Below are 21,020 nucleotides of genomic sequence, written 5' to 3'. Positions count from 1 at the left end.
CCTCCTTAGGCGCCCACCTACCCATGTCTTCCAGCGACCCCTGCAGACCCTCCTCCCCTCGTTATCCACCCCCTCCAGGTCTCCCAGTGCCCCGTGTGGGACCCTCGCCCGCTCTTCACGCACAACCCCAGGTCCACCAGAGCCCCCTGCGGGGCCCTCCTCCCCCTCCCCGCACAGCGCATCACCCCTCCCCCAACCCCGCCTGGCTCCTCCCCCTCGCGCCCCATCTTTCCGCCCCGCGCCTGCGCACTGCCGCCCTCCACTCGCGCCAGCCTGGCAGCGGGCGGGCTGTGGCCTGCAGCACCCGGGGCACGAGGTGGAGCCCGCAGGCGACCAACGCAGTGGGCAGGGCACGCCGGCCACGCCTCCGGCGGTGAGAGGCCGCCCCGGGCAGGATCCAGCCCTCCGGCCCTCCTCCAAGAGGAAGGGCTGTTCTGGGCGTGGGCGGAGGGGTTGGCGGGAAAGGCCCGAGGGCACGCGGCAGAGGCTGAGGGGCTGCCCGGGAGGGTGGGGAGGGTGGGGCGGGTGGGGCGGGTGTGCGGGGCAGCGTGAAGCAGGGGCACTGCCAGGCCTCCAGAGGGGTGTGCTTGACCTGGCTGAGGCCTGCTTGGCCAAGTCTGGGTGGGGTCGAGGCCACTAGGCCCAAAGCCTGCCTGGCTCCGAGGGCGCTAGGCACAGAAGCGTGCACGAGGAGAATGTCCGCCCGAGCCTCGCCAGGCCCAGGACACGCACCGGCCCCGGGCCTGCTCAGGCGGAACCCTGCCAGGCTCAGGATGTGCCCCAAGCCTGCCGAGGCCCAAACCTGTTCCTCCGAGAGTTTCGTGCAAAATCCTGCGTCAGCCTGACTCCCGCTTAGCCTCCACCCCCTCCTCGACCCAGGCCGGATCAGCATGGTCCTGACGCTGCTAGGTCCAAAGCCTTTTGAGGCCAGACCTTGTTTCCACTCCAAAGCCTGCTAGGCCCCAGCACCCTCTTTTCTCCCCCCGTGAAAACCGCTTGCTGCTTTCTCATACAGGCTCCAAGTCATCATGGCAGCCACTGAGATCTCTGTCCTTTCTGAGCAATTCACCAAAATCAAAGAACTCCAGTTGATGCCGGAAAAAGGCCTGAAGGAGGAGGAGGAAGACAGAGTGTACAGAGAGAAAGACCATCAGAGTCCTAGTGAGTTGGAGGCGGAGTGTACCGCTCGCGCCCTCCAGGACCTGGAGGAAGGGCTGGAGCTGCTGCCCGCTTCCTCCGAGGAGAGTGACAAGCACATCCTGACCCTGCAGACGGCGCCCTTCACTTCTGAAGCTTTCGAGTTGCAGGATTTGAGCTTGCTGAGCATACAGCAGCAAGAAGCGGGGCAGGTGATGGTACAGCAGGCTGGCCCTGGGTTGCTGTGGCTTGAGGAGGGGCCCCAGCATAGCTTGCAGCAGTATTTGGCCATAAGTATCCAGGAAGAGCTGTACTCCCTGCAAGAGATGGAGGTGTTGCAGCTCCCCCTTCTAGAGGATAATGTGATGGCCAGTGAAGAGAGCAAGTTAGCGGCGAGCCTGGCTGAAAGTGCTGGACCGACTAAGGTACAGCTGGTTTTAATAAAAGCAACCCCTTCCATGACAAAAAATTTTCAAGTCAGCTTTTATGCAGTATTATATCTGGACAAGGTATTTTTCAAATTAAAGACAGTAAAAAGACTTCCCAGGAAAATCCTGAGAGATCTTATGTTCTTTTTTTAAAAGATGTTTGAAGTTGTGCTAATTGGAATACTGTAAGATACATTATGTTTTTTAAAAAGTGTTAAGTTTCACTGCTACAACCCTGATACTAAATCATTAACATTGTGATACATAATCTTCAACTTTTGCTTTGCTTTTTGTATTCTGTGGCTTATCCAGGCAAAAATTTAATCATATTGGAATTAATAGTGTATTTGTTTGAATATTTATTGTTGTTTTCTAGCTCCAGGAAAGGCAGGAGAAAGAGCAGTTATTGCCTGAAAGAAGATTGGCTGAAAGAACAAAGGAGCAATTCTTACATTTGGAATCGATGCCAGAAGACAAAGGAAGTGACGAAATCTTTCTGAAAATTTCAAATTTTAACATGGAAGAACAAGAGGATCAACCTATAGCTGTTCCAGCAAATGTTGAACAGGCCAAATCGGCAAAAAATCAAAGTCAGACAAAGGGTAGGCTAGTACATCTCATAGAAGACACTCCATAAAGCTGGGCTGCTGTTTTTCTTTATGGGAAGGTGATGGTGATTGAAGTTTTAAGTAGCTGACTTTTAGTTGCTTTCAGAATGTCAGGAAATGGGAAAAATTTTAAACTAATGTTCTGTATTGTGAATCAAATCCATAAGGGTTTTGCATTTTGCACACAAACGTTTTAAAAGCAGAGTAAAAATGTTCCCGCAAAGCCTTGTGCACGTAAGTATAGAAGGCCAAGCGATGATCTTTGCTGTCTAGTTTGCAGCCCCAGAGGGATATGGGGGACCAGTCATTACAGGACAGGTGGTGAGGCCTTGTGTGCTTCAGGGCCAGGAGAAGGAATGATTCCTCCTTCAGGAAGCTGTGGAGGGTGCCTTCTAAGGGAGGTGATATTTAGGTGAATCCAGGACAAAGAAGCCATTAAGACAGGGATCATGATTCCAGGCACTAGTAAGTGGTCTGGGTGTGTAGCTCTGAAAGTATCTGCTTTGTATGTGAAGGTGGAGAGCTCTACTGTGTCTGTAGGCCTGGGGCCTCAGAGAGGTGGATAGGGCCAGATGAGGGAGACCCTGAAGCAATATTAAAGCCATATTAAACTGAGATTGCATTCCAGCGGCCCACAGGATGAATCTGTCCTATGAAAATGATTTGTTCAGCTTATTTTTTAAAAAATATTAGTTTCTCGCCGGGCGCGGTGGCTCAAGCCTGTAATCCCAGCACTTTGGGAGGCCGAGACGGGTGGATCACAAGGTCAAGAGATCGAGACCATCCTGGTCAACATGGTGAAACCCCGTCTCTACTAAAAATACAAAACATTAGCTGGGCATGGTGGCACGTGCCTGTAATCCCAGCTACTCAGGAGGCTGAGGCAGGAGAATTGCCTGAACCCAGGAGGCGGAGGTTGCGGTGAGCCGAGATCGCGCCACTGCACTCCAGCCTGGGTAACGAGAGCGAAACTCCGTCTCAAAAAAAAAAAAAAAAAATATTAGTTTCTCGCTTTTTAAAATCAACAGATTTCACCCCAAAAATTTCCATTTCTAGGTCTTTTAAAAAATTGTATCTTGCAGCATTTGGCACAGTTTCCTTCCTTCTGGCAACAGGTGCCTGGGATTGGAAAGTGACTCGGTGTAGAAAAGGAGAATGCTGCCCGAACACACTGCCACCACCATCTCCTTCTTACATGTGGTCAGGGCGCTTCACTTAGGTTTCTTGCCTCTGCCTTCCATAGGTGATTGAGTTTGCAGCCTCTTGGTATATAGTAGTTTCTCATGTGTTTAAATCAAGAGCTTTGTACCCCACATTTTACCATTTCTAGCTCATTTTTAGGTTTTTGATGTAGTCACAAATTTGTAGAACCATCACCAACCGCTGTCTAAATTCCAGAATATTTTTATCACCCCAGTAAGAGGCCTGTACCTGTTAGGCAGTTGCTTCCTACTCCCTTCCGCCTCCCCAGCCCCTGGCTACCACTCATCTGTTTTTTGTTTCTATAGATTTTCCTGTTCTATACATTTTCCAGAAGTTGAATCAATGTATATACCATGTGGCCGTTTGTGTCTAAATTCCTTAGCTTAGCATAATGTTTTCAGGGTTCATTGGTATTGTAGCACATGTCAGTGCTTCAGTCATTTTTAATGGCTAAGTAATAATCCCTGTATGGGTACACCACATTTTATTTATCCATTCATTCATAGATATACACTGCAGTTGTGTCTACCTTTCAGCTAGTGTGAGTGGTGCTATTATGATCATCTGTGTACCAGATTTTTGTTTGAGCACCTGTTTGCAATCCTTTTGGGTATATACTTACAAGTGGAATTGTTGGATCATGTGATTACTCTATATTTAACTTCTTGAGGAGCTACCACACTATTTTCCATAGCAGCTGCACCAGTTTGAATTTCCACCAGCAGTGTGTGTAGCTTCCAGTTTCTCCACATCCTCACAACGCTTTCTATTTGTTGTTATTGTTTAATTATAGCCATTCCAGCAGATGTGAAGAGGTATTTCATTGTACTTTTGGTTTCCATTTATCTAATGACTAAGGGTATTGAGTATCTCTTCATGTGCTCATTGGCTTATGTATCTTCTTTGGAAAAAATGGCTCTTCAAATCTTCTGCCCACTTTTAACTGGCACTCTGTTAGCTTCCCAGGGATGCCAGGACAAAGCACCACAAACAGAGTGACTTCAAACAACAGAAACATACCTTTCCCAGTTCTGGAAGCTGCAAGTGTGAAATGGAGGTGTTGGCAAAGCCATGCTCTCTTGGGAGGCTGTCGGGGAGAATATATTTCATGCCTTTCTCTTAGCTTCTGGTATTGCCAGTAGTCATGCCATTCATTGGCTTACAGAAGCATTGCTCCAGTCTCTGCCTCTGTTATCACTTGTAATTATTCCTGTGTGTCTCTGTTTGTGTCTCTTTATATGTTGGGACTGTTATTAGGTGCATATATATATTTGTTTGTTTGGTTGGTTGGTTGGGTTATTTTGAGATGGAGTCTCATTTTGTCTCCAGGCTTGAAGTGCAGTGGCACAGTCTCAGCTCACTGCAACCTCTGTTTCCCAGATGCAAGCAATTCTCCTGCCTCAGCCTCCTGAGTAGCTGAAATTGCAGGCATGTGCCACCACACCCAGCTAATTTTTGTATTTTTAGTAGAGATGGGGTTTCATCATGTTGGCCAGGCTGGTCTCAAACTCCTGACCTCAAATGATCTGCCTGCCTCTGCCTTCCAAGTGCTGGGATTACCAGTATGAGCTACATATGTGCCTGGCCACATACATGTTTATAATTGTAACTTTATGATAGATGGACCCTTTCATTATTATATAATGCCCTTTTGTCTTTTATAACAATTTTGTCTTAAAGTTACTATAGCCTGATACTTGTATAGCCACCCTGGCTCTCTTTGGTTACTATTTGTATGGAATATCTTTCTCGATCTTTTTGCTTTCAGCCTATTTGTCTTTAAATCTAAAGTGAGTCTTTTGTAGAAGATAAATAATGGTGTCTTGTTTAGTGTCCTTTCAGCCAATCCCTACCTTTTCACTGGAGAGTTTAATCTCCTTACTGATAAAAAACTGCGGTGGGGGGTGGGGGTTGTTTATCTCATTATTTCTGTATTTGTTTTTTAAATGTCACATTTTTTATTCCTCAGTTCTTTCATTACTCCTTTCTTTTGTATTGAATAGCCACTTCCCAGGGTATCATTTTAATTCTTTACTATTTATTTTACTGTATATTTTTTAGTTATTTTATTTAGTTGTCCTTGGTGTTACATTGAACCTCTCAATTTATAATAATATGGTTAGGTTAATGCCAATTTAATTTCAATAATATATAAAAAAAACTCCTATACAGTTCCATTCCCCACTCCACTTCCTGTTGGTATTGTCACAGAGTGTATCTTTATAAATTATATACCTCAACATAGATTTATAATTATTGCTTTATGCTTTCTTTGAATCAGATAGGGAAAAAGAGGATCACACATTAAAAATGCATATTGTCTTTTGTATTTGCATGTGTTGTTGCTTCCACCACTGTCTTTATTTTTTCATATGGATTTGAGTTATTGTTTGGTGTCCTTTCATTTCAGCCTGTTGGAGTCTCTTTAGCATGGTTTTTGTAGAATAAATCTGCCAATGACAGGCTTGCTCAGTTTTTATGTTTCTGGGAATGTCTTAATTTTGCCTTTATTTTTGAAAGGAGGTTTTGTCAGACATAGAGTTCTTGTTTAATATATTTTTTTCCTTACAGCACTTTGAATGTCATTCCACTACTTTCTGGCCTCCATGATTTCTGATGACAAATCAGCCGTTAATCTTTTTGATAATCCCATGTATGTGACAAGGCATGTCTTGCTGCTTGAAAGATTCATTCTTTGTCTTTCAGCAATCTGATTATGATGTATCTTTACATGGGTGTTTTTTACTTTATCCTGCTTGAAATTTATTAAGCTTTTCGATGTATAGATTTTTTGTCAAATTTTGGGAGTTTTGGCAATTATTTCTTCAAGTATTCTCTTCTCCTTCACTTTGGACCTCCCACTGTGTGTATGTTGGTGTGCTTGGTCATGTCCCACAGATCTCTTAGGCTCTGCTAATTTTTCTTTGTTGTTCTTGTTTTTTCTTTCTTTCCCTCAAACTGAATAATCTCAATTGACCTGACTTCAGGTTCACTGACTCTTTCTTCTTTTTGCTCAGCTCTGCTGTTGAGTCCCTCTGTTGAACTTTTCATTTCACTTATTGTACTTTTCAATTCCAGAAGTTCTGTTTTTTTAAATAAATTTTATCTATTGGTATTCTCAGTTTGCTGAAGCGTCATGTTCATGTTTTTGTTTTGTTTTGTTTTTTGTTTTTTGTTTTTTGTTTTTTTTTTTTGAGAAAGGGTCTCACTCTGTAACTAAGCTGAAGTGCAGTGGAACAGTCATAGCTCACTGCAGCTTCAAACTCCTGGGCTCAAGCAAGCCTCGTGCCTCAACCTCCTGAGTAGCTGGGACTGTAGGCATACCCCACAACACCTGCCAAATTTTTAAATTTTTGATAGAGACAGGGTCTCACTGTGTTGCCCAGGCTGATGCCAACCCCCTGGACTCAGGCAGTCCTCCCACCTTGGCCTCACAAAGCTTTAGAATTATAGATGTGAGCCACCATGCCTGGCCTGTCTTTTAGTCCTTTAGACTCAGTTTTCTTTAGATCTTTGAACATATTTTTAGATAAAATATGTTTTAGATATATGATTTAGGAGCCGGGCGTGGTGGCTCATGCCTGTAATCTCAACACTTTGGGAGGCCGAGGTGGGCAGATCACAAGATCAGGAGTTCAAGACTAGCCTAACCAATGTGGTGAAACCCCATCTCAACTAAAAATACAAAAATTAGCCTGGCGTGGTGGCAGGCATCTGTAGTCCCAGCTACTCAGGAGGCTGAGGCAGGAGAATTGCTTAAATCTGGGAGGTGGAGGTTGCAGTGAGCTGAGATCACACCGTTGCACTCCAGTCTGGGCGACAGAGAGAAACTCTGTCTCAAAAAAAAAAAAAAAATTAAATTAAATTAAAAAGATGAAGGTGGGAGGATTGTTTGAGCCCAAGAGAGTTCAAGACCAGCTTGCACAACATAGCAAGACCTGGTCTCCAAATATATATATATATATATGATTTAAAGTCTTTTTCTAGTATGTCCAATCCCTGGACTTCCTCAAGGACAGTTTCTATTAAATTTTTTTTCTCTGAATGGGCTATCATATTTTTTGTTTCTTTGCATGCCTTATAATTTCTTACTGAAAACTGGCCATTTGGAACGTTATAATGTGCCAGCTTTGTAAATCAGATTCTTTCCTCCCCAGGGTTAGCTGTTGCTGCTGGCTGTATTCATTGTTTCTTTGGTAATGTTTCTGAACTAACATTGTAAAGTCTGTTTGCTTTGCTTTGTGTGGCTGCTGAAGTCTCTGTTAATAACTAGACAAAGATTTTCTTAGACACCTGAAACCAGAAAAAAAAAAATTTCTTAAATCTCTCAGTCTTTGCTGAAGAGCTCTGTGTGTTTACTAGAGCTGGCCTTCCCAACATTCATCCAGCTCTGTCTTAGCCTTTACTTCCTGCTTCCTGAGGGCCTTGAGGTCAGCCAGTGATGAGAGCTTGGAGCCTTCTCTGCCTTTTCAGCTTGTTCCTGAGCCAGGAGCGTACTCGTGGACTTCTCTATTCCGAGGAATATGTTAGAGCTTGTCTGTGCCCTTCTTCCCCAAAGCATCTCATTCCTCAGCCTTTCCTCCCAGGGTTTTCATTAGTTCATTATTTGCCCTCCCTGATACCTATTGCCTGTGAATGTTTTCAGCAAACATCTCTCCACTCACCTCACTCCAGGTAGCCTCTTTAGCACTGGGCAGTTTCCATGTTAGGCAAGATAAAGGCAAACCTTTTAACATGGTCTTTTCTAGGAAGCCACTAGGCAGGTGAAAGCAAAAATTATGATTTTTTTTGTGAATGAAGTCTATTCTGCTCTCTCTGGTACTGATACTGTGCATTTAGGCTGTTAGTTTCTTTTTAGTATTATTGTATTTTGTGTTTGAGGTCTTGCTATGTCGCCCAGGCTGGTCTCAAACTCCTGGCCTCAAGTGATCCCCCTACCTCATCCCCTCAAAGTGCTAACATTGCAGCTATGAGCCACCACACCTAGGTTGGACTGTTACTTTCAAGGCTACCCCTGAGCTAGGGAGCAGAGAATGGAACCAGCATAAGTTAGAATTCCACCAAGCTCTCTTTTTTTACTGCAAATCAGCTAGATTTTTAAAATTGTTTCCCTTGGTTTCTGGAAGCTTCTGATTAGTTTCCAGCGTCCTGAAAAGGTTGCTCGTGACATTTTTTTGCCAGTTGTTTTCATTGCTTTTATGGAGGGATGGATTTTTGGAATAATACCTCAGCCATCTTCTGTGTTTGATGATTCCAACACCTGAAGTCTTCGTGGGTCCGGGCCTTCTGTTTGTCTTCCACTGCCCTCACGCTGGCATCTTGTTCATCACTGTGAGCTCATAGGTTCTTTTTAGTGTTGTCTGTGGAAATCCCTTGAAGCCTGGGGTGAAAGTGGGTTCTTTGAGGGGATGGTATATATTAACTTCTGCCAGGCAGTGATGGTCAAAAACTGTCTTAAACCAGATCCCCCAAGGGTCACTGTTAGAACCACTCAGGTTGTGCTCACTGGGGCCACCTTCCCTCTTCGGAGCCATCTTCTTGGGGGGGATTTCTTCACCTTTCAGTCAGTGCTATGCCAGCATCATCCAAGAGGGCTGCCTTTGCTGATGGAAATGGTCTTTATCTGCCCTGTTCAGTATGGTAGCCACTATCTCCGTGCAGCCTTTGGGCAGCTGAAATGTACCTTACAACAGAGGAACTAAAAGTTGAATTCTATTTAAATTTAATTAGTTTAAATCCAAATTTAAGAGTCACACACACATGGCTCGTGGCTATGGTTTTGGATGGCACAATTCTAGCTGGTTTTTCTCGCAGTCCCCTGGCTGGAGTGAAGGATGCAGGGATGGGGCAGGTTATCTTCAGTTCACCCTACAGAGAATGCATCCCTTCGGGGCCACATTTTTACAGGAGAATCTCTTCGCAGGTGCCCCACTTCAGGCAGGCATTGTGTCTTTTCTCATGTCTCCTCAGGTCTACAAGACATTCTGAAATGTCCAGGCGTCTTCCCCCTAGCATTTTTTTTTTTTTCTCAGCAGGAAGGATGAGCAGAGTACCTAGGCCACTGTATGCCCAGAAACAGACATCAGCCCATCTCAAAACAGAAGGGGCACTGCTCGTTATCCAGGAACATGGTGTCCTGAATTGCTTCGATCAGCTTATGAATTAATAGCATGTTCTACTGTTCAGTTCCCACGTTAGTTGAAAGAGGATGTGCCTATTTACTTTCAAATATTTAAAGGGAATTTGAACCTCGAAATAAATGAATACATAAACTGTCTATTTCCTGCCGATAGGAGCAAAACGCACCTTCTGCTGTGATGTCTGCGTGTTCACCTCTTCTAGAATGTCAAGTTTTCATCGTCACATGAGAACTCACACCAGTCAGAAGCTTCACTTGTGTCACCTCTGCCTGAAAACCTTCCGCACGGTCACTCTGCTACGGAACCACGTCAATACCCACACAGGTAAAACCTCGGGGCAGGCTGTTTCTCTGGAATCGTGTGTGTTCAGGCTTACGTAAGAATGTCAATCCCCTGTTTCTACAGTAGCATTGTGTAGCGTTTTATACTTGAGTTTAGTCTTTTTCTTTTTTTCTTGAATTTCCATTAAAAATACTGAGTGTTAAAAAGATTTTTCTCACATGTACCTATGGTATTTCTAAAGAGTCTCTTCTTAATTTTTAAAGCGTATTTGAGACTGAATATAATTTAAAAGCTATGAATTCCTTGGGGTTTTTGGTTAAGTCTTGTTTTAAAAGTATGAACTATGTGATTTTTACAGGAACCAGGCCCTATAAGTGTAGCGACTGCAACATGGCATTTGTCACCAGTGGAGAACTTGTCCGACACAGACGCTATAAACACACTCATGAGAAACCCTTTAAATGCTCCATGTGCACGTATGCCAGTGTAGAGGTGAGGCCGTTCTTGGACCTGAAGCTTCATGATGTCTTAGTAGAGGCTGCTATGCAAGTTATGCCAAGTGTAACTAACAGTAGAATCTGTTACAGACAGGCTTTGCTAAAGATACTATTCATATAAAATGTATGCAGGAAGTAATGTGTATTCTCTTTTATGAAGTTAAAATGGAAAATTGGATCTCTTTGTTTCTTTGATTAGTAATTAGTGAACATAATATGTAAAGGTGTACAAATTACAAGTAAATTACTTGTGGTGAAGAAATAAGTCCCAGATTTGTCTAAGAGTTCTGCATTTCATCTGGTACTCGGGGCCACGAAGTCAAAATGTGTTTGCTCTAACGTAGAATGCAGATCCAATCTGAATGTTGGCTGAAATTTTTGAGCTTAGATTTACAGCAGCTTGCTTGAAGATTTAAGCATAGCCACTGCTGTTCTTAATTACAGAGCGACTGCCCTTTCCAAACTTAAGGTGTGTCATGGTGATTTTAATTAATTTTAGTTGATTTGCTTCATTTGTACCTTCTAACAGGTCTGGTGGTACTCACATGAAACGTCATTGACTTATCACAGCCAGTTTTCCACCAGTTAATTTTTGGAGTCCCACTGTGTGTCGGGAAACAGGCTGAGGCCAGTATTGAGCCCGGTCAGGACTGGGTAAACAGTACACTCAGATGGAACTAAGTTAAAGGGAACAGTTAGAGATTAAATATAGTAACAATGCAGCTGGGTTTCACAAATTAGGAAATTTCATGGATTGGGTCAGAATTTGATGCCAAGAACTTTTTTCTGCTGTTACTATTTTTAAAAAATTATTTCTCATCAGAGTTAAAGGTTGTGATTGTAGTATGAGAATGTAGAATGAAGGGTTCAGGGAAGAGAGTCAGCTGGGGATCCTAGGCCTGGAGTGGAGTTTGTGTTGGTGCCCTGCCAGTGCTCGGGGCACATTTCCCAGGTCCGTGAGCCCCTCTCCCAGTGCCAGCGGTCTGCACGCAGCCTGTGGGAGGTGTCCTCAGCACAGGGGTCTCTGCTGCTGCCATAGCCCCCCATGTTTGCAGTCTCCAAGTCTTGGCCGTGCTTGTTTGTTCCCTCATCCCATCCCGTGACACAAGTCCCAGCAGGAACGTATCAGAGCTATGGTACAGATGCACGCGTTTTTTAAAAAAAGCTTTTGAACTGTCCGGGTACAGTGGCTCACACCTGTAATCCCAGCACTAGGTGGGTTGCTTGAGGTCAGGAGTTCGAGACTTGCCTGACCAACATGGTGAAAACCCGTCTCTGCTAAAAATACAAAAAATTAGCCACACATGGTGGCACATGCCTGTAGTCCTACCTACTCAGGAGGCTAAGGCAGGAAAATCGCCTGAACCTGGGAGGCAGAAGTTGCAGTGAGCCAAGATGGTGTACTCCAGTCTGGGTGACAGAGCAAGACACTGTCTAAAAAAAAAAAAAAAAAAAAAAAAAGCTTTTGAACTCAACTTGTCCTCCCATCCCACCTTTAAGAGTCATCCAGAGTTTTTTATAGCGGCCTTCTTCGCTCATTTACACCACTTATCCTCCTCAGACCTTTCATGCTATATACTTTTAAAGATTCTTTTCATTTTGTGAATATGCTTGAAGGCATTCACTTTTCTTCTAAAAATCTAAGCAAAATGTTTTGGCTTGGCTATTGTTTTCCATTGTAAGCCGTTTGTTCTTGAGTGTTCCTCAGGCTTCTGTGCACTCATCACTTACTGGGGAGGTGGGTGGAGTGTGGTGTCCCCGGGTCACTAGCAGGACTGATGTGGCCTCCTAACTTCTGTAGTCTATGTATAGTTGACAGTCCAATTTCCTGCTAGGGGTAGATAGGGCCTGCCATACACAAATACAGAATAAGAATAGTTCTAGAAGGCAATAAACCAGTCAGGCAGTGAATGCTCAAGTGGGAGGTGTTCTTTGCTATTTAACTGATTGCCTGGGATACATAATTATTCAAATTATAATTTAATTTATTCTACTTAAAACTTAATTCTTCTTAGGAACCCACTGTCACATGGTACCGATGCTGAGTAGCCAGGGACACCTTCCTCCACTCACACTGTTACCCTGGGGCCAGCCAGGGTGGAGTCTGCAGGACTTGTGACCTCGAGGTGACACCTACAGATGTTCCTCCATTAAAGAGCTAGGGTTTCATTTTTATTCTATTTTTTTGAGACATGGTCTCACTCTGTTACGCTGGTTGGAGTGCAGTGGCATGATCTCGGCTCACTGCAGCCTCAGCCTCCCTGGCTCAAACAATCCTCCCAACCACAGCCTCCCAGGTAGCTGGGACCACAGGCGTGCACCACCATGCCCAGCTAATTTTTTATTTTTGGTAGAGACAGGGTCTTGCCATGTTGCCCAGGCTGGTCTCAAACTCCTAAGCTCAGGCAATCCACCCACCTCAGCCTCCCAAAGTACTGGGATTACAAGTGTGAGCCACCACACCCGGCAAGAGCTAGAGTTTCAAAATTTTCACTTTATGCAAAAAAATAAAAATGTTTGCTGTTGTGCCTTTACAGCGTAATGTACATTTTGTAACTATTGAGAATGTGTTGTCCTAGAAATGAAAATAAAGTCTGGCATGGCATTCGTCAGGTGGGCTTGAAGTGAAGCTGAGTGCAAAAGCCTCTCAGAAGTGCTGCTCATTTTCCCTAAAGGAGCTTATACACACACACATTAAATGAAATAAAATCGCCCATAACAGATGATTAAAAGTAATGACTTTTTCATGTTTTTTCAGTGAGTGAAATATGCTCTCATGCTCTGATGTTAAAATCTGATTCATTGAAATCTCTTTTTTAATGCTGACTAATGGAAGACACTGCAATTTTTGAGTTTCCATTGCAATGAGCATCTTTTATGTATTTATTAGGCAAGTAAACTGAAGCGCCACGTCCGATCCCACACGGGGGAGCGCCCCTTCCAGTGCTGCCAATGCAGCTACGCCAGCAGAGACACCTACAAACTGAAACGCCACATGAGAACACACTCAGGTAAGGGCTCTGGTGCTGAAGGCCTGATACGTACAGTATTAGCACTTAAAGCAAGCTTTAAAAAATTAGTTTTTATTGGCACAGTTCAAGTTCAAAGGTAAAAGTAGATTTTTGCATGCCTTTGGGATACGAGGATTGTGATCTGTGCCTTTGTGTTTATTTAGCAGTAAGAGAGTCTGCATAGATACTGTTCTGCAACCCCACTGCACAGAATAAAACACGAAGTATTTCCCTCCGTAGATTTTTCAGGTATTTAAAACTCAACTCACGGCCAGTCACAGTGGCTCAAACCTGTAATCCCAGCACTTTGGGAGGCCAAGGCAGGAGGATTACTTGAGTCCAGGAGTTTGAGACAAGCCTGGGCAACATAGGGAGACCCTGTCACTGCAAGTAATTTAAAAATTAGCTGGGCCTGGTGGTGCACACCTGTGATCCCAGCTACTTGGAAAGCCGAAACAGGAGAATCACTTGAACCTGGGAGGTTGAGGCTGCAGTGAGCCGGGATCACTCCACTGCACTCCAGCCTGGGTGACAGAGCGAGAACCCATCTCAAAAAAAAAGAAAAAAAGTAAATAAAAACACAATAAAAGTCAACTCCTTAATTCATTCTTCAACTTTAAGGCAAAACTTAACACAGGAACTTGATGTCTGGTTGTGTAAAGAATACATTTATGGCCACTTCCTGGTTCTTCATACAACCCCATGGATGTGAAGCACCTTGAACTTTTGCATTGCTACCAGATGCAGAGAAGTCGCATCTCTGGTCGGTCCTGGACACAGCTGTACTTGACATAAGCTGTCTGGGCTTGACTGGGGAGTCTCATACTAACTGGGGGTTGTCCTGTGAGAAGGGGCAGCTTGGGGCAAAAGAAACGCTTCAGCACAGGTGTCCTTTGGCAAGGATCAGGCCTGGAGGGGGAATCACTTTGTTGTCTACATCTCAGGTGAGAAGCCTTACGAATGCCACGTCTGCCACGCCCGCTTCACCCAGAGTGGGACCATGAAATTACATACTCAGCAGAAACACAACGAAAACGTCCCCAAACACCAGTGCCCCCATTGTGCCACCATCATTGCACGGAAAAGTGACCTGCGTGAGTGTCTGTTCTAGTGCTCTTTCTTTTACTACAGTATTTGCTGGCTCTTTGGAGCGAGGCCCTGTAAACCTGCAAAGTACTGGCCCTGACGCTGGGATGCTCGGTCTTTGGGAACTTCACCCTGGGACAAATTTTCTTACAGAGGTCCTGTTGCACCATCTGGTGGCCGGACCTCATAAGTGCATTTTATAGCATGTTTTTAGAATCCGGGCCCAGGCCTGTTCCCTATGCACGTGCGAAGACCTTTCACAGATGGGTATTATTTCATTCCACATTCAGCCTGTTTTTCAGATTAGGACCTGAGGCTCAGAGACATAGAGAAACCTGCCTGGGAGTCACATGACCAAGGATGCTAGGAGGTGGCTGGATTCTGGGTTCCTATATATCAGTGCTCTCTCCGTTGACACCCAGCCACCTTTTCTTAAACCCTGGCTATGGGCCTAAAAAGTTTTGGGAACAGAATTTACAAAAGACACAGTTTTCCCCTTAGGACAGTCACTTGGAGAAAGGAGACGAGTCTGTAATGGGTAATCTGCATCTAACGTGGTGAGCCTTTTAACTGTGAGACCCCACAGAGCGGGAGTGGGAGTCCAGAGGGACTTGGAGCACCAGGCCTAGGAGAGCTGAGATTTGGTGCTGCCTGCCGGGAATCCAGCCAGACTTGAGCAATGGAAGGGAAGGGGTGGGTGAGCGGGAGTGAATGAGCCTCTTCTTGGTTTCAGGATTCTTGGGCCTCCCTTTTTCCATGATGTTATTTCTCTTTCCAAAATATATGGCACTGTGATACGCAAAATATGTTAGCAAAACGAAATATTTACTCTTTTGGCCAAAGAAATTCTGGAGATAAGATGAACTTTTTGGAAACTTTTCTGAAAGGCTAAGGGTGTTTCGCAAAGTCTTAACTTTTATTTTTCATCCAGACCATTTTGTTATTGTTGCCATAGATATTAGCACATCACAAAACACAGCCCAGTGGGGCATAAGTCTCCCCAGTTGTTGGACTTTTTTGACCCCATGACAAAATAACCCAGTTTATGTCTATGTCATGCCAGTGGGTGATACACTTTGAATAGCCTGTAAGATGCTTTATAAACACATTAGTTCTTCTTTCCCATGACTATATGAGAATTCAAGCTCTCTAAATGTGTGAGTCACTGTGGGCAAGGTGGAATACCTCTATTATGCAGCTGTCAATTGTCATTTGGTTTCTTACACAAATATCACAAAGCCATCATTCTTTAGACTTAAATGAGCAAAACTTAATCTAGAGCATACCCAGCCAGAACTTACTGGGTCTATCAGGTTAATTTTAACATAGGAAATAACGGCACTGACTTCTAACAATGTATGGATTGTTTAAGGTAAAATAAAGATGTTAGATCTTTTTATATAAATCCACCTTAACATTATCCTAAAATCCACCTACCCCATAATATGGTAGTTTTCAAAGTGCTTTGGTAAAGAAACATTTTAGGTCCAGTATGACATTCCGTATATACATTTAACTCCATTTGAAAGACTACTTAAAATAGTATTTCAGCATTCTGTTCGTTTAGAGCAGTGATTCTCAACGGAAATGTTTTACGCCCCCCCAGAGGACATGTGGTGATATCCAGAGGTATTTCGGCTTTCACAACTGGGGAGGAAGAGGTGCTGCTGGCATCTGGTAGATGAAGACCAGGAATGATCCTTAACATCCTACAGCGCACAGGATAGTCCACCCACCTACCCCCGCCCCCCGCCCAGAAAGGAACTAGCACATTCCAGCGCCAAGGCTGAGAAACCCCCATGTAGAAGAGAGGGGAAGCAGGCTAACAGAAAGCAACACTCCTGAAGTAGATAACGTTCTGTCTGTTTCAGGTGTCCATATCCGCAACTTGCATACTTACAGTGCCGCAGAGCTGAAATGTCGCTACTGTTCTGCTGTCTTCCATGAACGCTATGCCCTCATTCAGCACCAGAAAACTCATAAAAATGAGAAGAGGTTCAAGTGTGAACACTGCAGTTATGCCTGCAAGCAGGTATTGTACTTTACTTAATTTGGAGAGGCGGTGCGTGGAAGAATGGAGAGTTAGGGTGGGATTCTCTACCACTTTGAAAATACTGAGAAGAGTCAGAATAACTAGAAAGCAACTGTGAGCCAGTCATTCGAAACAGCAGTTCTTAAAGTATGTTCACGTACCCCCGGAGGTCCCTGCAATCAAGTGGGGGCCCGTGAGAGCCAAGCCCTTGTTAGGAAAATGGAAAGGTGTCATTTGCCCTTTTGAGACATTGACATTTGTACTTTCGGTGCCAAAGTAGTGGTGGTCCTTAGCCCAGATCAAGGCAGGGACCCCCGGCGGAACAGGTCGTTGCAGTATTCTTCACCCTCACACACTGGCAGCAAAAATAAAGGGCAGTTTTATATGACAGTGTCCTTGAAGAAGCAGCAAAAGTTGTTTACTTTATTCAATCTTGACCTGAAAGACTGTCTTTTAGATATTCTTTGTGATGAGATGAGAAGCTGGCGTATGCACCTCCATCATCTGAAGCCTGAGGGAAGGCACTTGGGGCTTGTTTGAGTTTCCTGCTCAATTAGCCACTTTCTCAGTGAATGTCATTTTCATTGAGAAAGGAACAAGATAAACGAACTTTATTTACTCAGTCATAATTTTGAAAATGAACAACGTAGGCCAGGCACAGTGGCTCAAGCCTGTAATCCCAGCATTTTGAGAGGCCAAGGCTGGTAGATCACGAGGTCAGGAGTTCGAGACCCACCTGGCCAATATGGTGAAACCCCATCTCATTAAAAAATATGAAAATTAGCTGGGTGTGATAGTACACACCTGTAATCCAAGCTACTTGGGAGGCTAAGGCAGGAGAACCGCTTGAACATGGCGGGAGGAGGTTACAGTGAGCCGAGATCACGCCACTGCACTCCAGCCTGTGTGACAGAGTGAGACTCCGTCTCACAAAAAAAGAAAAAAGAGAAAAAAAGAAAAAAAAGGAAATGAAGAACCTGAGCCTGTTCTTGCAAGGGAAACACATATGACCAATGATGCAATTTCACTTTTCAAGAGAAAAATCAGAATTCAAATTTTGGAAAATGTATATTCACCATTACAAGCTTTACAGCTTTCTAATACTTAAGATTTTTCTGATAAGATTGAAGTGATTTTCAAAAACAATTTTTTTATATTGTGTAATGGAATATGTCAGCATTTAGAAGATCTGTATAACTCAGTAAACCAGTATTTAAAATGACCAGTCCATGATGTTACAGACTCATGCACAGGTAAAAGATCCATTCAAAGTAAAAGATAAACCAAGAGATTTTAACGTCATAGAGGAAAACAAGTTTATTGACAGGGTTTCAGATTCCACATTGCAACCCATGGTTAAGAAATTACCATGACCAGACATACTGGCTCACACCTATGGTCCCAACACTTTGGGAGATCGAGAAGGACAGATCTCTTGAGTTCAGGAGTTCAAGACCAACCTGGGCAACATAATGAGACCCCGTCGCTACAAAAAAAAAAAAAAAAATAGCTGGGTTGATGGTGCCTATCTGTTTAGTCGTACCAGCTACTCAGGAGGCTGAGGTTGGAGGATCACTTAAGCCCAGGAGGTTGAGGCTGCAATAAGCTGTGTTCCTACCACTGCACCCCAGCCTGGGCAACTGAATGAGACTCTAAAAAAAGAAATTACTACTAACTGAGTTTTGGTATAATCATGGGGAAAGAATGGCCACAGTTATTTGGAAGAGCTAGTAAAATGTTGCTCTCTTTTCAAACGTGTCTATGAGAGATTTTCTTTATCACTTAACATACTCAGTGGACTGAGGGAAGAGCAGAGATAGGAATCTATCTGAATGCTTTGAATGGAGTTGTCAGATTTAGCAAATAAAAATACGCTACACCTAGTGACATTTGAATTTCAGACAATGAATAGGTTTTTTTTTTTTAATTCTTTTTTTTTTTTTTTTTTAAGACGGGGTTTCACCATGTTGGTAAGGCTGGTCTTGAACTCCCAACCTCAGGTGATCTGCCCACCTTGGCCTCCAAAGTGCTTGGATTACAGGCATGAGCCACCACTCCCGGCCATAAATAGTTTTATATACAAGTATGTTGCAGCCTATATTGTAACTGGCAAACTTATCTATTAAGACAAACATTGGGTTAGTTTTGTTTTGAAAAATAGATAATTTTACAGAAATAATATGTAGCTGGTTTGTTGTTATTTTTAAATGAGTTGATAAACTTTTATTTTTTAAATCCTTTAGAATTCCTCAGTTTTGCTAAGAAAGTAAGTACTAATACCTGCCATCTGCATAAATAAAAGCTCTTCAGAGGCCACAGTAATTTTTTAAAGTATAAAAGGTCCTAAGACTCAAAGTTTGAAAACTAAATCACTACTTGGAAGCACTGCAGGCTCTTGGTTACCAAAGGTGAAAATCAGTGCTTACTGTGTTTTGCAAATGTGGGCTGTAAACTGTAAATGCTTTGAATAAAGGAAAAAGAGTTTTTCTGGTAGATTTTGAACAAAGAATGTTCTGAGGTCCCAGGCTCAGATTTGTTCAAATGAAGTAGGAGGGCTTCCTGAAAGAAGGATAAGACTTAAAGAGGACAAGGGGCCTGGAGCAGGCATACAGCCGGTGTGTGGGAGCAGAGAGCAGGCAGCCATGCTGTGGCCGCAGGCGGAGGCTCAGAGCACTGCTGGGCACTCCTGGCTGCTGCCGCCCTGAAGAGCCAGGCTCCCAGCAGGCAGACCAGAGATTCTGTCCCAAAGGAGGGTGATGAGATGAAAGCTGTGTGTGGAAGAGAGTGTTCAGTGAATTGGTTGAAAGAAAAATTAGAAGACCGTCAATTAGGTTATTGACAGTAATGCAGAATAGACCAAATATACATTTAATCCAAATAATCATCACATTTTAAATAAAACAAAATGGGTACTTTTGCCTAACTTCATATGTATTTTTGTCCTGATTTCCCAAATTATTTTCTCCTGTCTAAGCTGAAATCTCTATTTAGGCCAGTTACAGTGGCTCACACCCAAATCCCAGCACTTTGGGAGGCCAAGGCAAGAGAATTGCTTAAGGCTAGGAGTTTGAGACCAACCTGGGCAACATAGTGAGAACCTGTCTCTACAAAAAATAAAAACTGAGCTGAGCATAGTGGCACACACCCACAGTCCCAGCTACTCAGGCAGCTGAGGTGGGAGGATCACTTTGGCTCTCGAGTTTGAGATTGCAGGGAGCTGATTGTGCCACTATGCTCCAGCCTGGGTGACAGAGCAATATCCTGTCTCAGAAAAAAAAAAAAAAAATTGGTGCTAAGATCTGTTATGATACTATTGGGAGGTAAATGGAAAAATATTTAGATACTTAACATACTTGCAACCCCAAATGCCCACTGAATTTAAACTCTGACATTTGATTTTTAAGTTTGCAGGTTCTGTTTGCCTTTTGTAAACCCAGGTAATTGCAAATAATTGTACAGAGGGACGACTCCCAGTACATGAGGGGACAAGGAGCCATCCTTGCACGCCCTGAGGTGTGTACTCCCACATCTCCAGTTGGATGGGAGAGCCGGCAAGGAATTCGCTGCAAGACCTTTATCACTTGCTGGCACTGCAGACAAGTGTGTTTCCCAGACGGCACATCGTCCCGAGTGAATGCCGCCCTGTTGAGAATGTGTTTGCAGTAACTCTGCTTACTAATGGACTCACCTTTGGGGAGGGAAATAAAAGGTACTGTACAATAAATAACGTCTAACGTGGAAAAAGACACTTTGAACTAGACAAGCTGCTTTCTTCCCCTTCCCTCTTAGGCACGTCATATGACTGCTCACATTCGTATCCACACTGGAGAGAAACCATTCACCTGCCTTTCCTGCAATAAGTGTTTCCGACAGAAGCAACTTCTAAAGGTTCACTTCAGGAAATATCACGATGCCAGTTTCATCCCAGCTGTTTACAAATGCCCCAAGTGTGACAAAGGCTTCTCCCGCTGGGTAAGCTTATTTAAGTCACCATAAATCCCCTGTGGAAAGATCTCTCTATCTTAGGAGGACAGTGTCAGACCAGGAGAGTTTAAACCTGGTTATAGAAACCTGCCAGGACTTCAGGAACGTCTGTCATGCCTTAGGAAGGTGGTTATTAGTTTTTTAAAATCACAGAATTCTTGAAGAATCCTATGAAAGTGTGGTCTCTTCATCCCCTAAAACAAAAGGACAATCCAACAAACAAAATCTTACAAATAGTTTTAGAGAGTTATCAGACTCCCCAGAGAGCCCCAGCTTTTAGAGTAGTATTTTCAAATTGTTCCAGTGAACTAGATTTAGGCTACTTGACAGAGAGAATGCAGTTTTCACGCATTTCTCAGATGTCCCTAGAATAATGTTACTGGTATCTATAATCCCAGCTATTGGGAGGCCAAGGTGGGAGGATCACTTGAGGCCAGGAGTTTGAGATCAGCCTGAGCAACATAAGGAGACGCCCCTTCCCTCCAAAAAAATTAGCTGGGTGTAGTGGTCTATCCCTGTAGGCCTAGCTGCTGAGGAGGCTGAGATGGGAGAACCACTTGAGCCCAGGAGTTGGAGGCTGCAGTGAGTCACGAAAGCACCACACCACTCTGT

At 43.8% G+C, this 21,020-nt stretch overlaps 1 protein-coding gene across 1 annotated transcript in view; it reads left to right on the top strand.

Annotated features, from left to right (window-relative positions):
- The first annotated feature begins 1,028 nt into the window (after window positions 1-1,028).
- CTCFL (CCCTC-binding factor like) overlaps window positions 1,029-21,020 on the top strand; it is a 28,765-nt gene continuing 8,773 nt past the window's right edge. The window contains exons 1-8 of the mRNA XM_074405406.1: window positions 1,029-1,562; window positions 1,942-2,167; window positions 9,670-9,840; window positions 10,157-10,290; window positions 13,186-13,306; window positions 14,251-14,400; window positions 16,264-16,424; window positions 20,214-20,396. Coding sequence (XP_074261507.1) covers window positions 1,029-1,562; window positions 1,942-2,167; window positions 9,670-9,840; window positions 10,157-10,290; window positions 13,186-13,306; window positions 14,251-14,400; window positions 16,264-16,424; window positions 20,214-20,396 — 1,680 coding nt within the window. The remainder of the gene's footprint in view (window positions 1,563-1,941; window positions 2,168-9,669; window positions 9,841-10,156; window positions 10,291-13,185; window positions 13,307-14,250; window positions 14,401-16,263; window positions 16,425-20,213; window positions 20,397-21,020) is intronic.

This window comes from Saimiri boliviensis, chromosome 9, assembly GCF_048565385.1.
Source record: "Saimiri boliviensis isolate mSaiBol1 chromosome 9, mSaiBol1.pri, whole genome shotgun sequence".
NCBI classification, from domain to species: Eukaryota; Metazoa; Chordata; class Mammalia; order Primates; family Cebidae; genus Saimiri; species Saimiri boliviensis.
The sequence above is the reverse complement of the archived record's forward strand: the minus strand, read 5'-3'. Positions and strand labels throughout refer to the sequence as shown.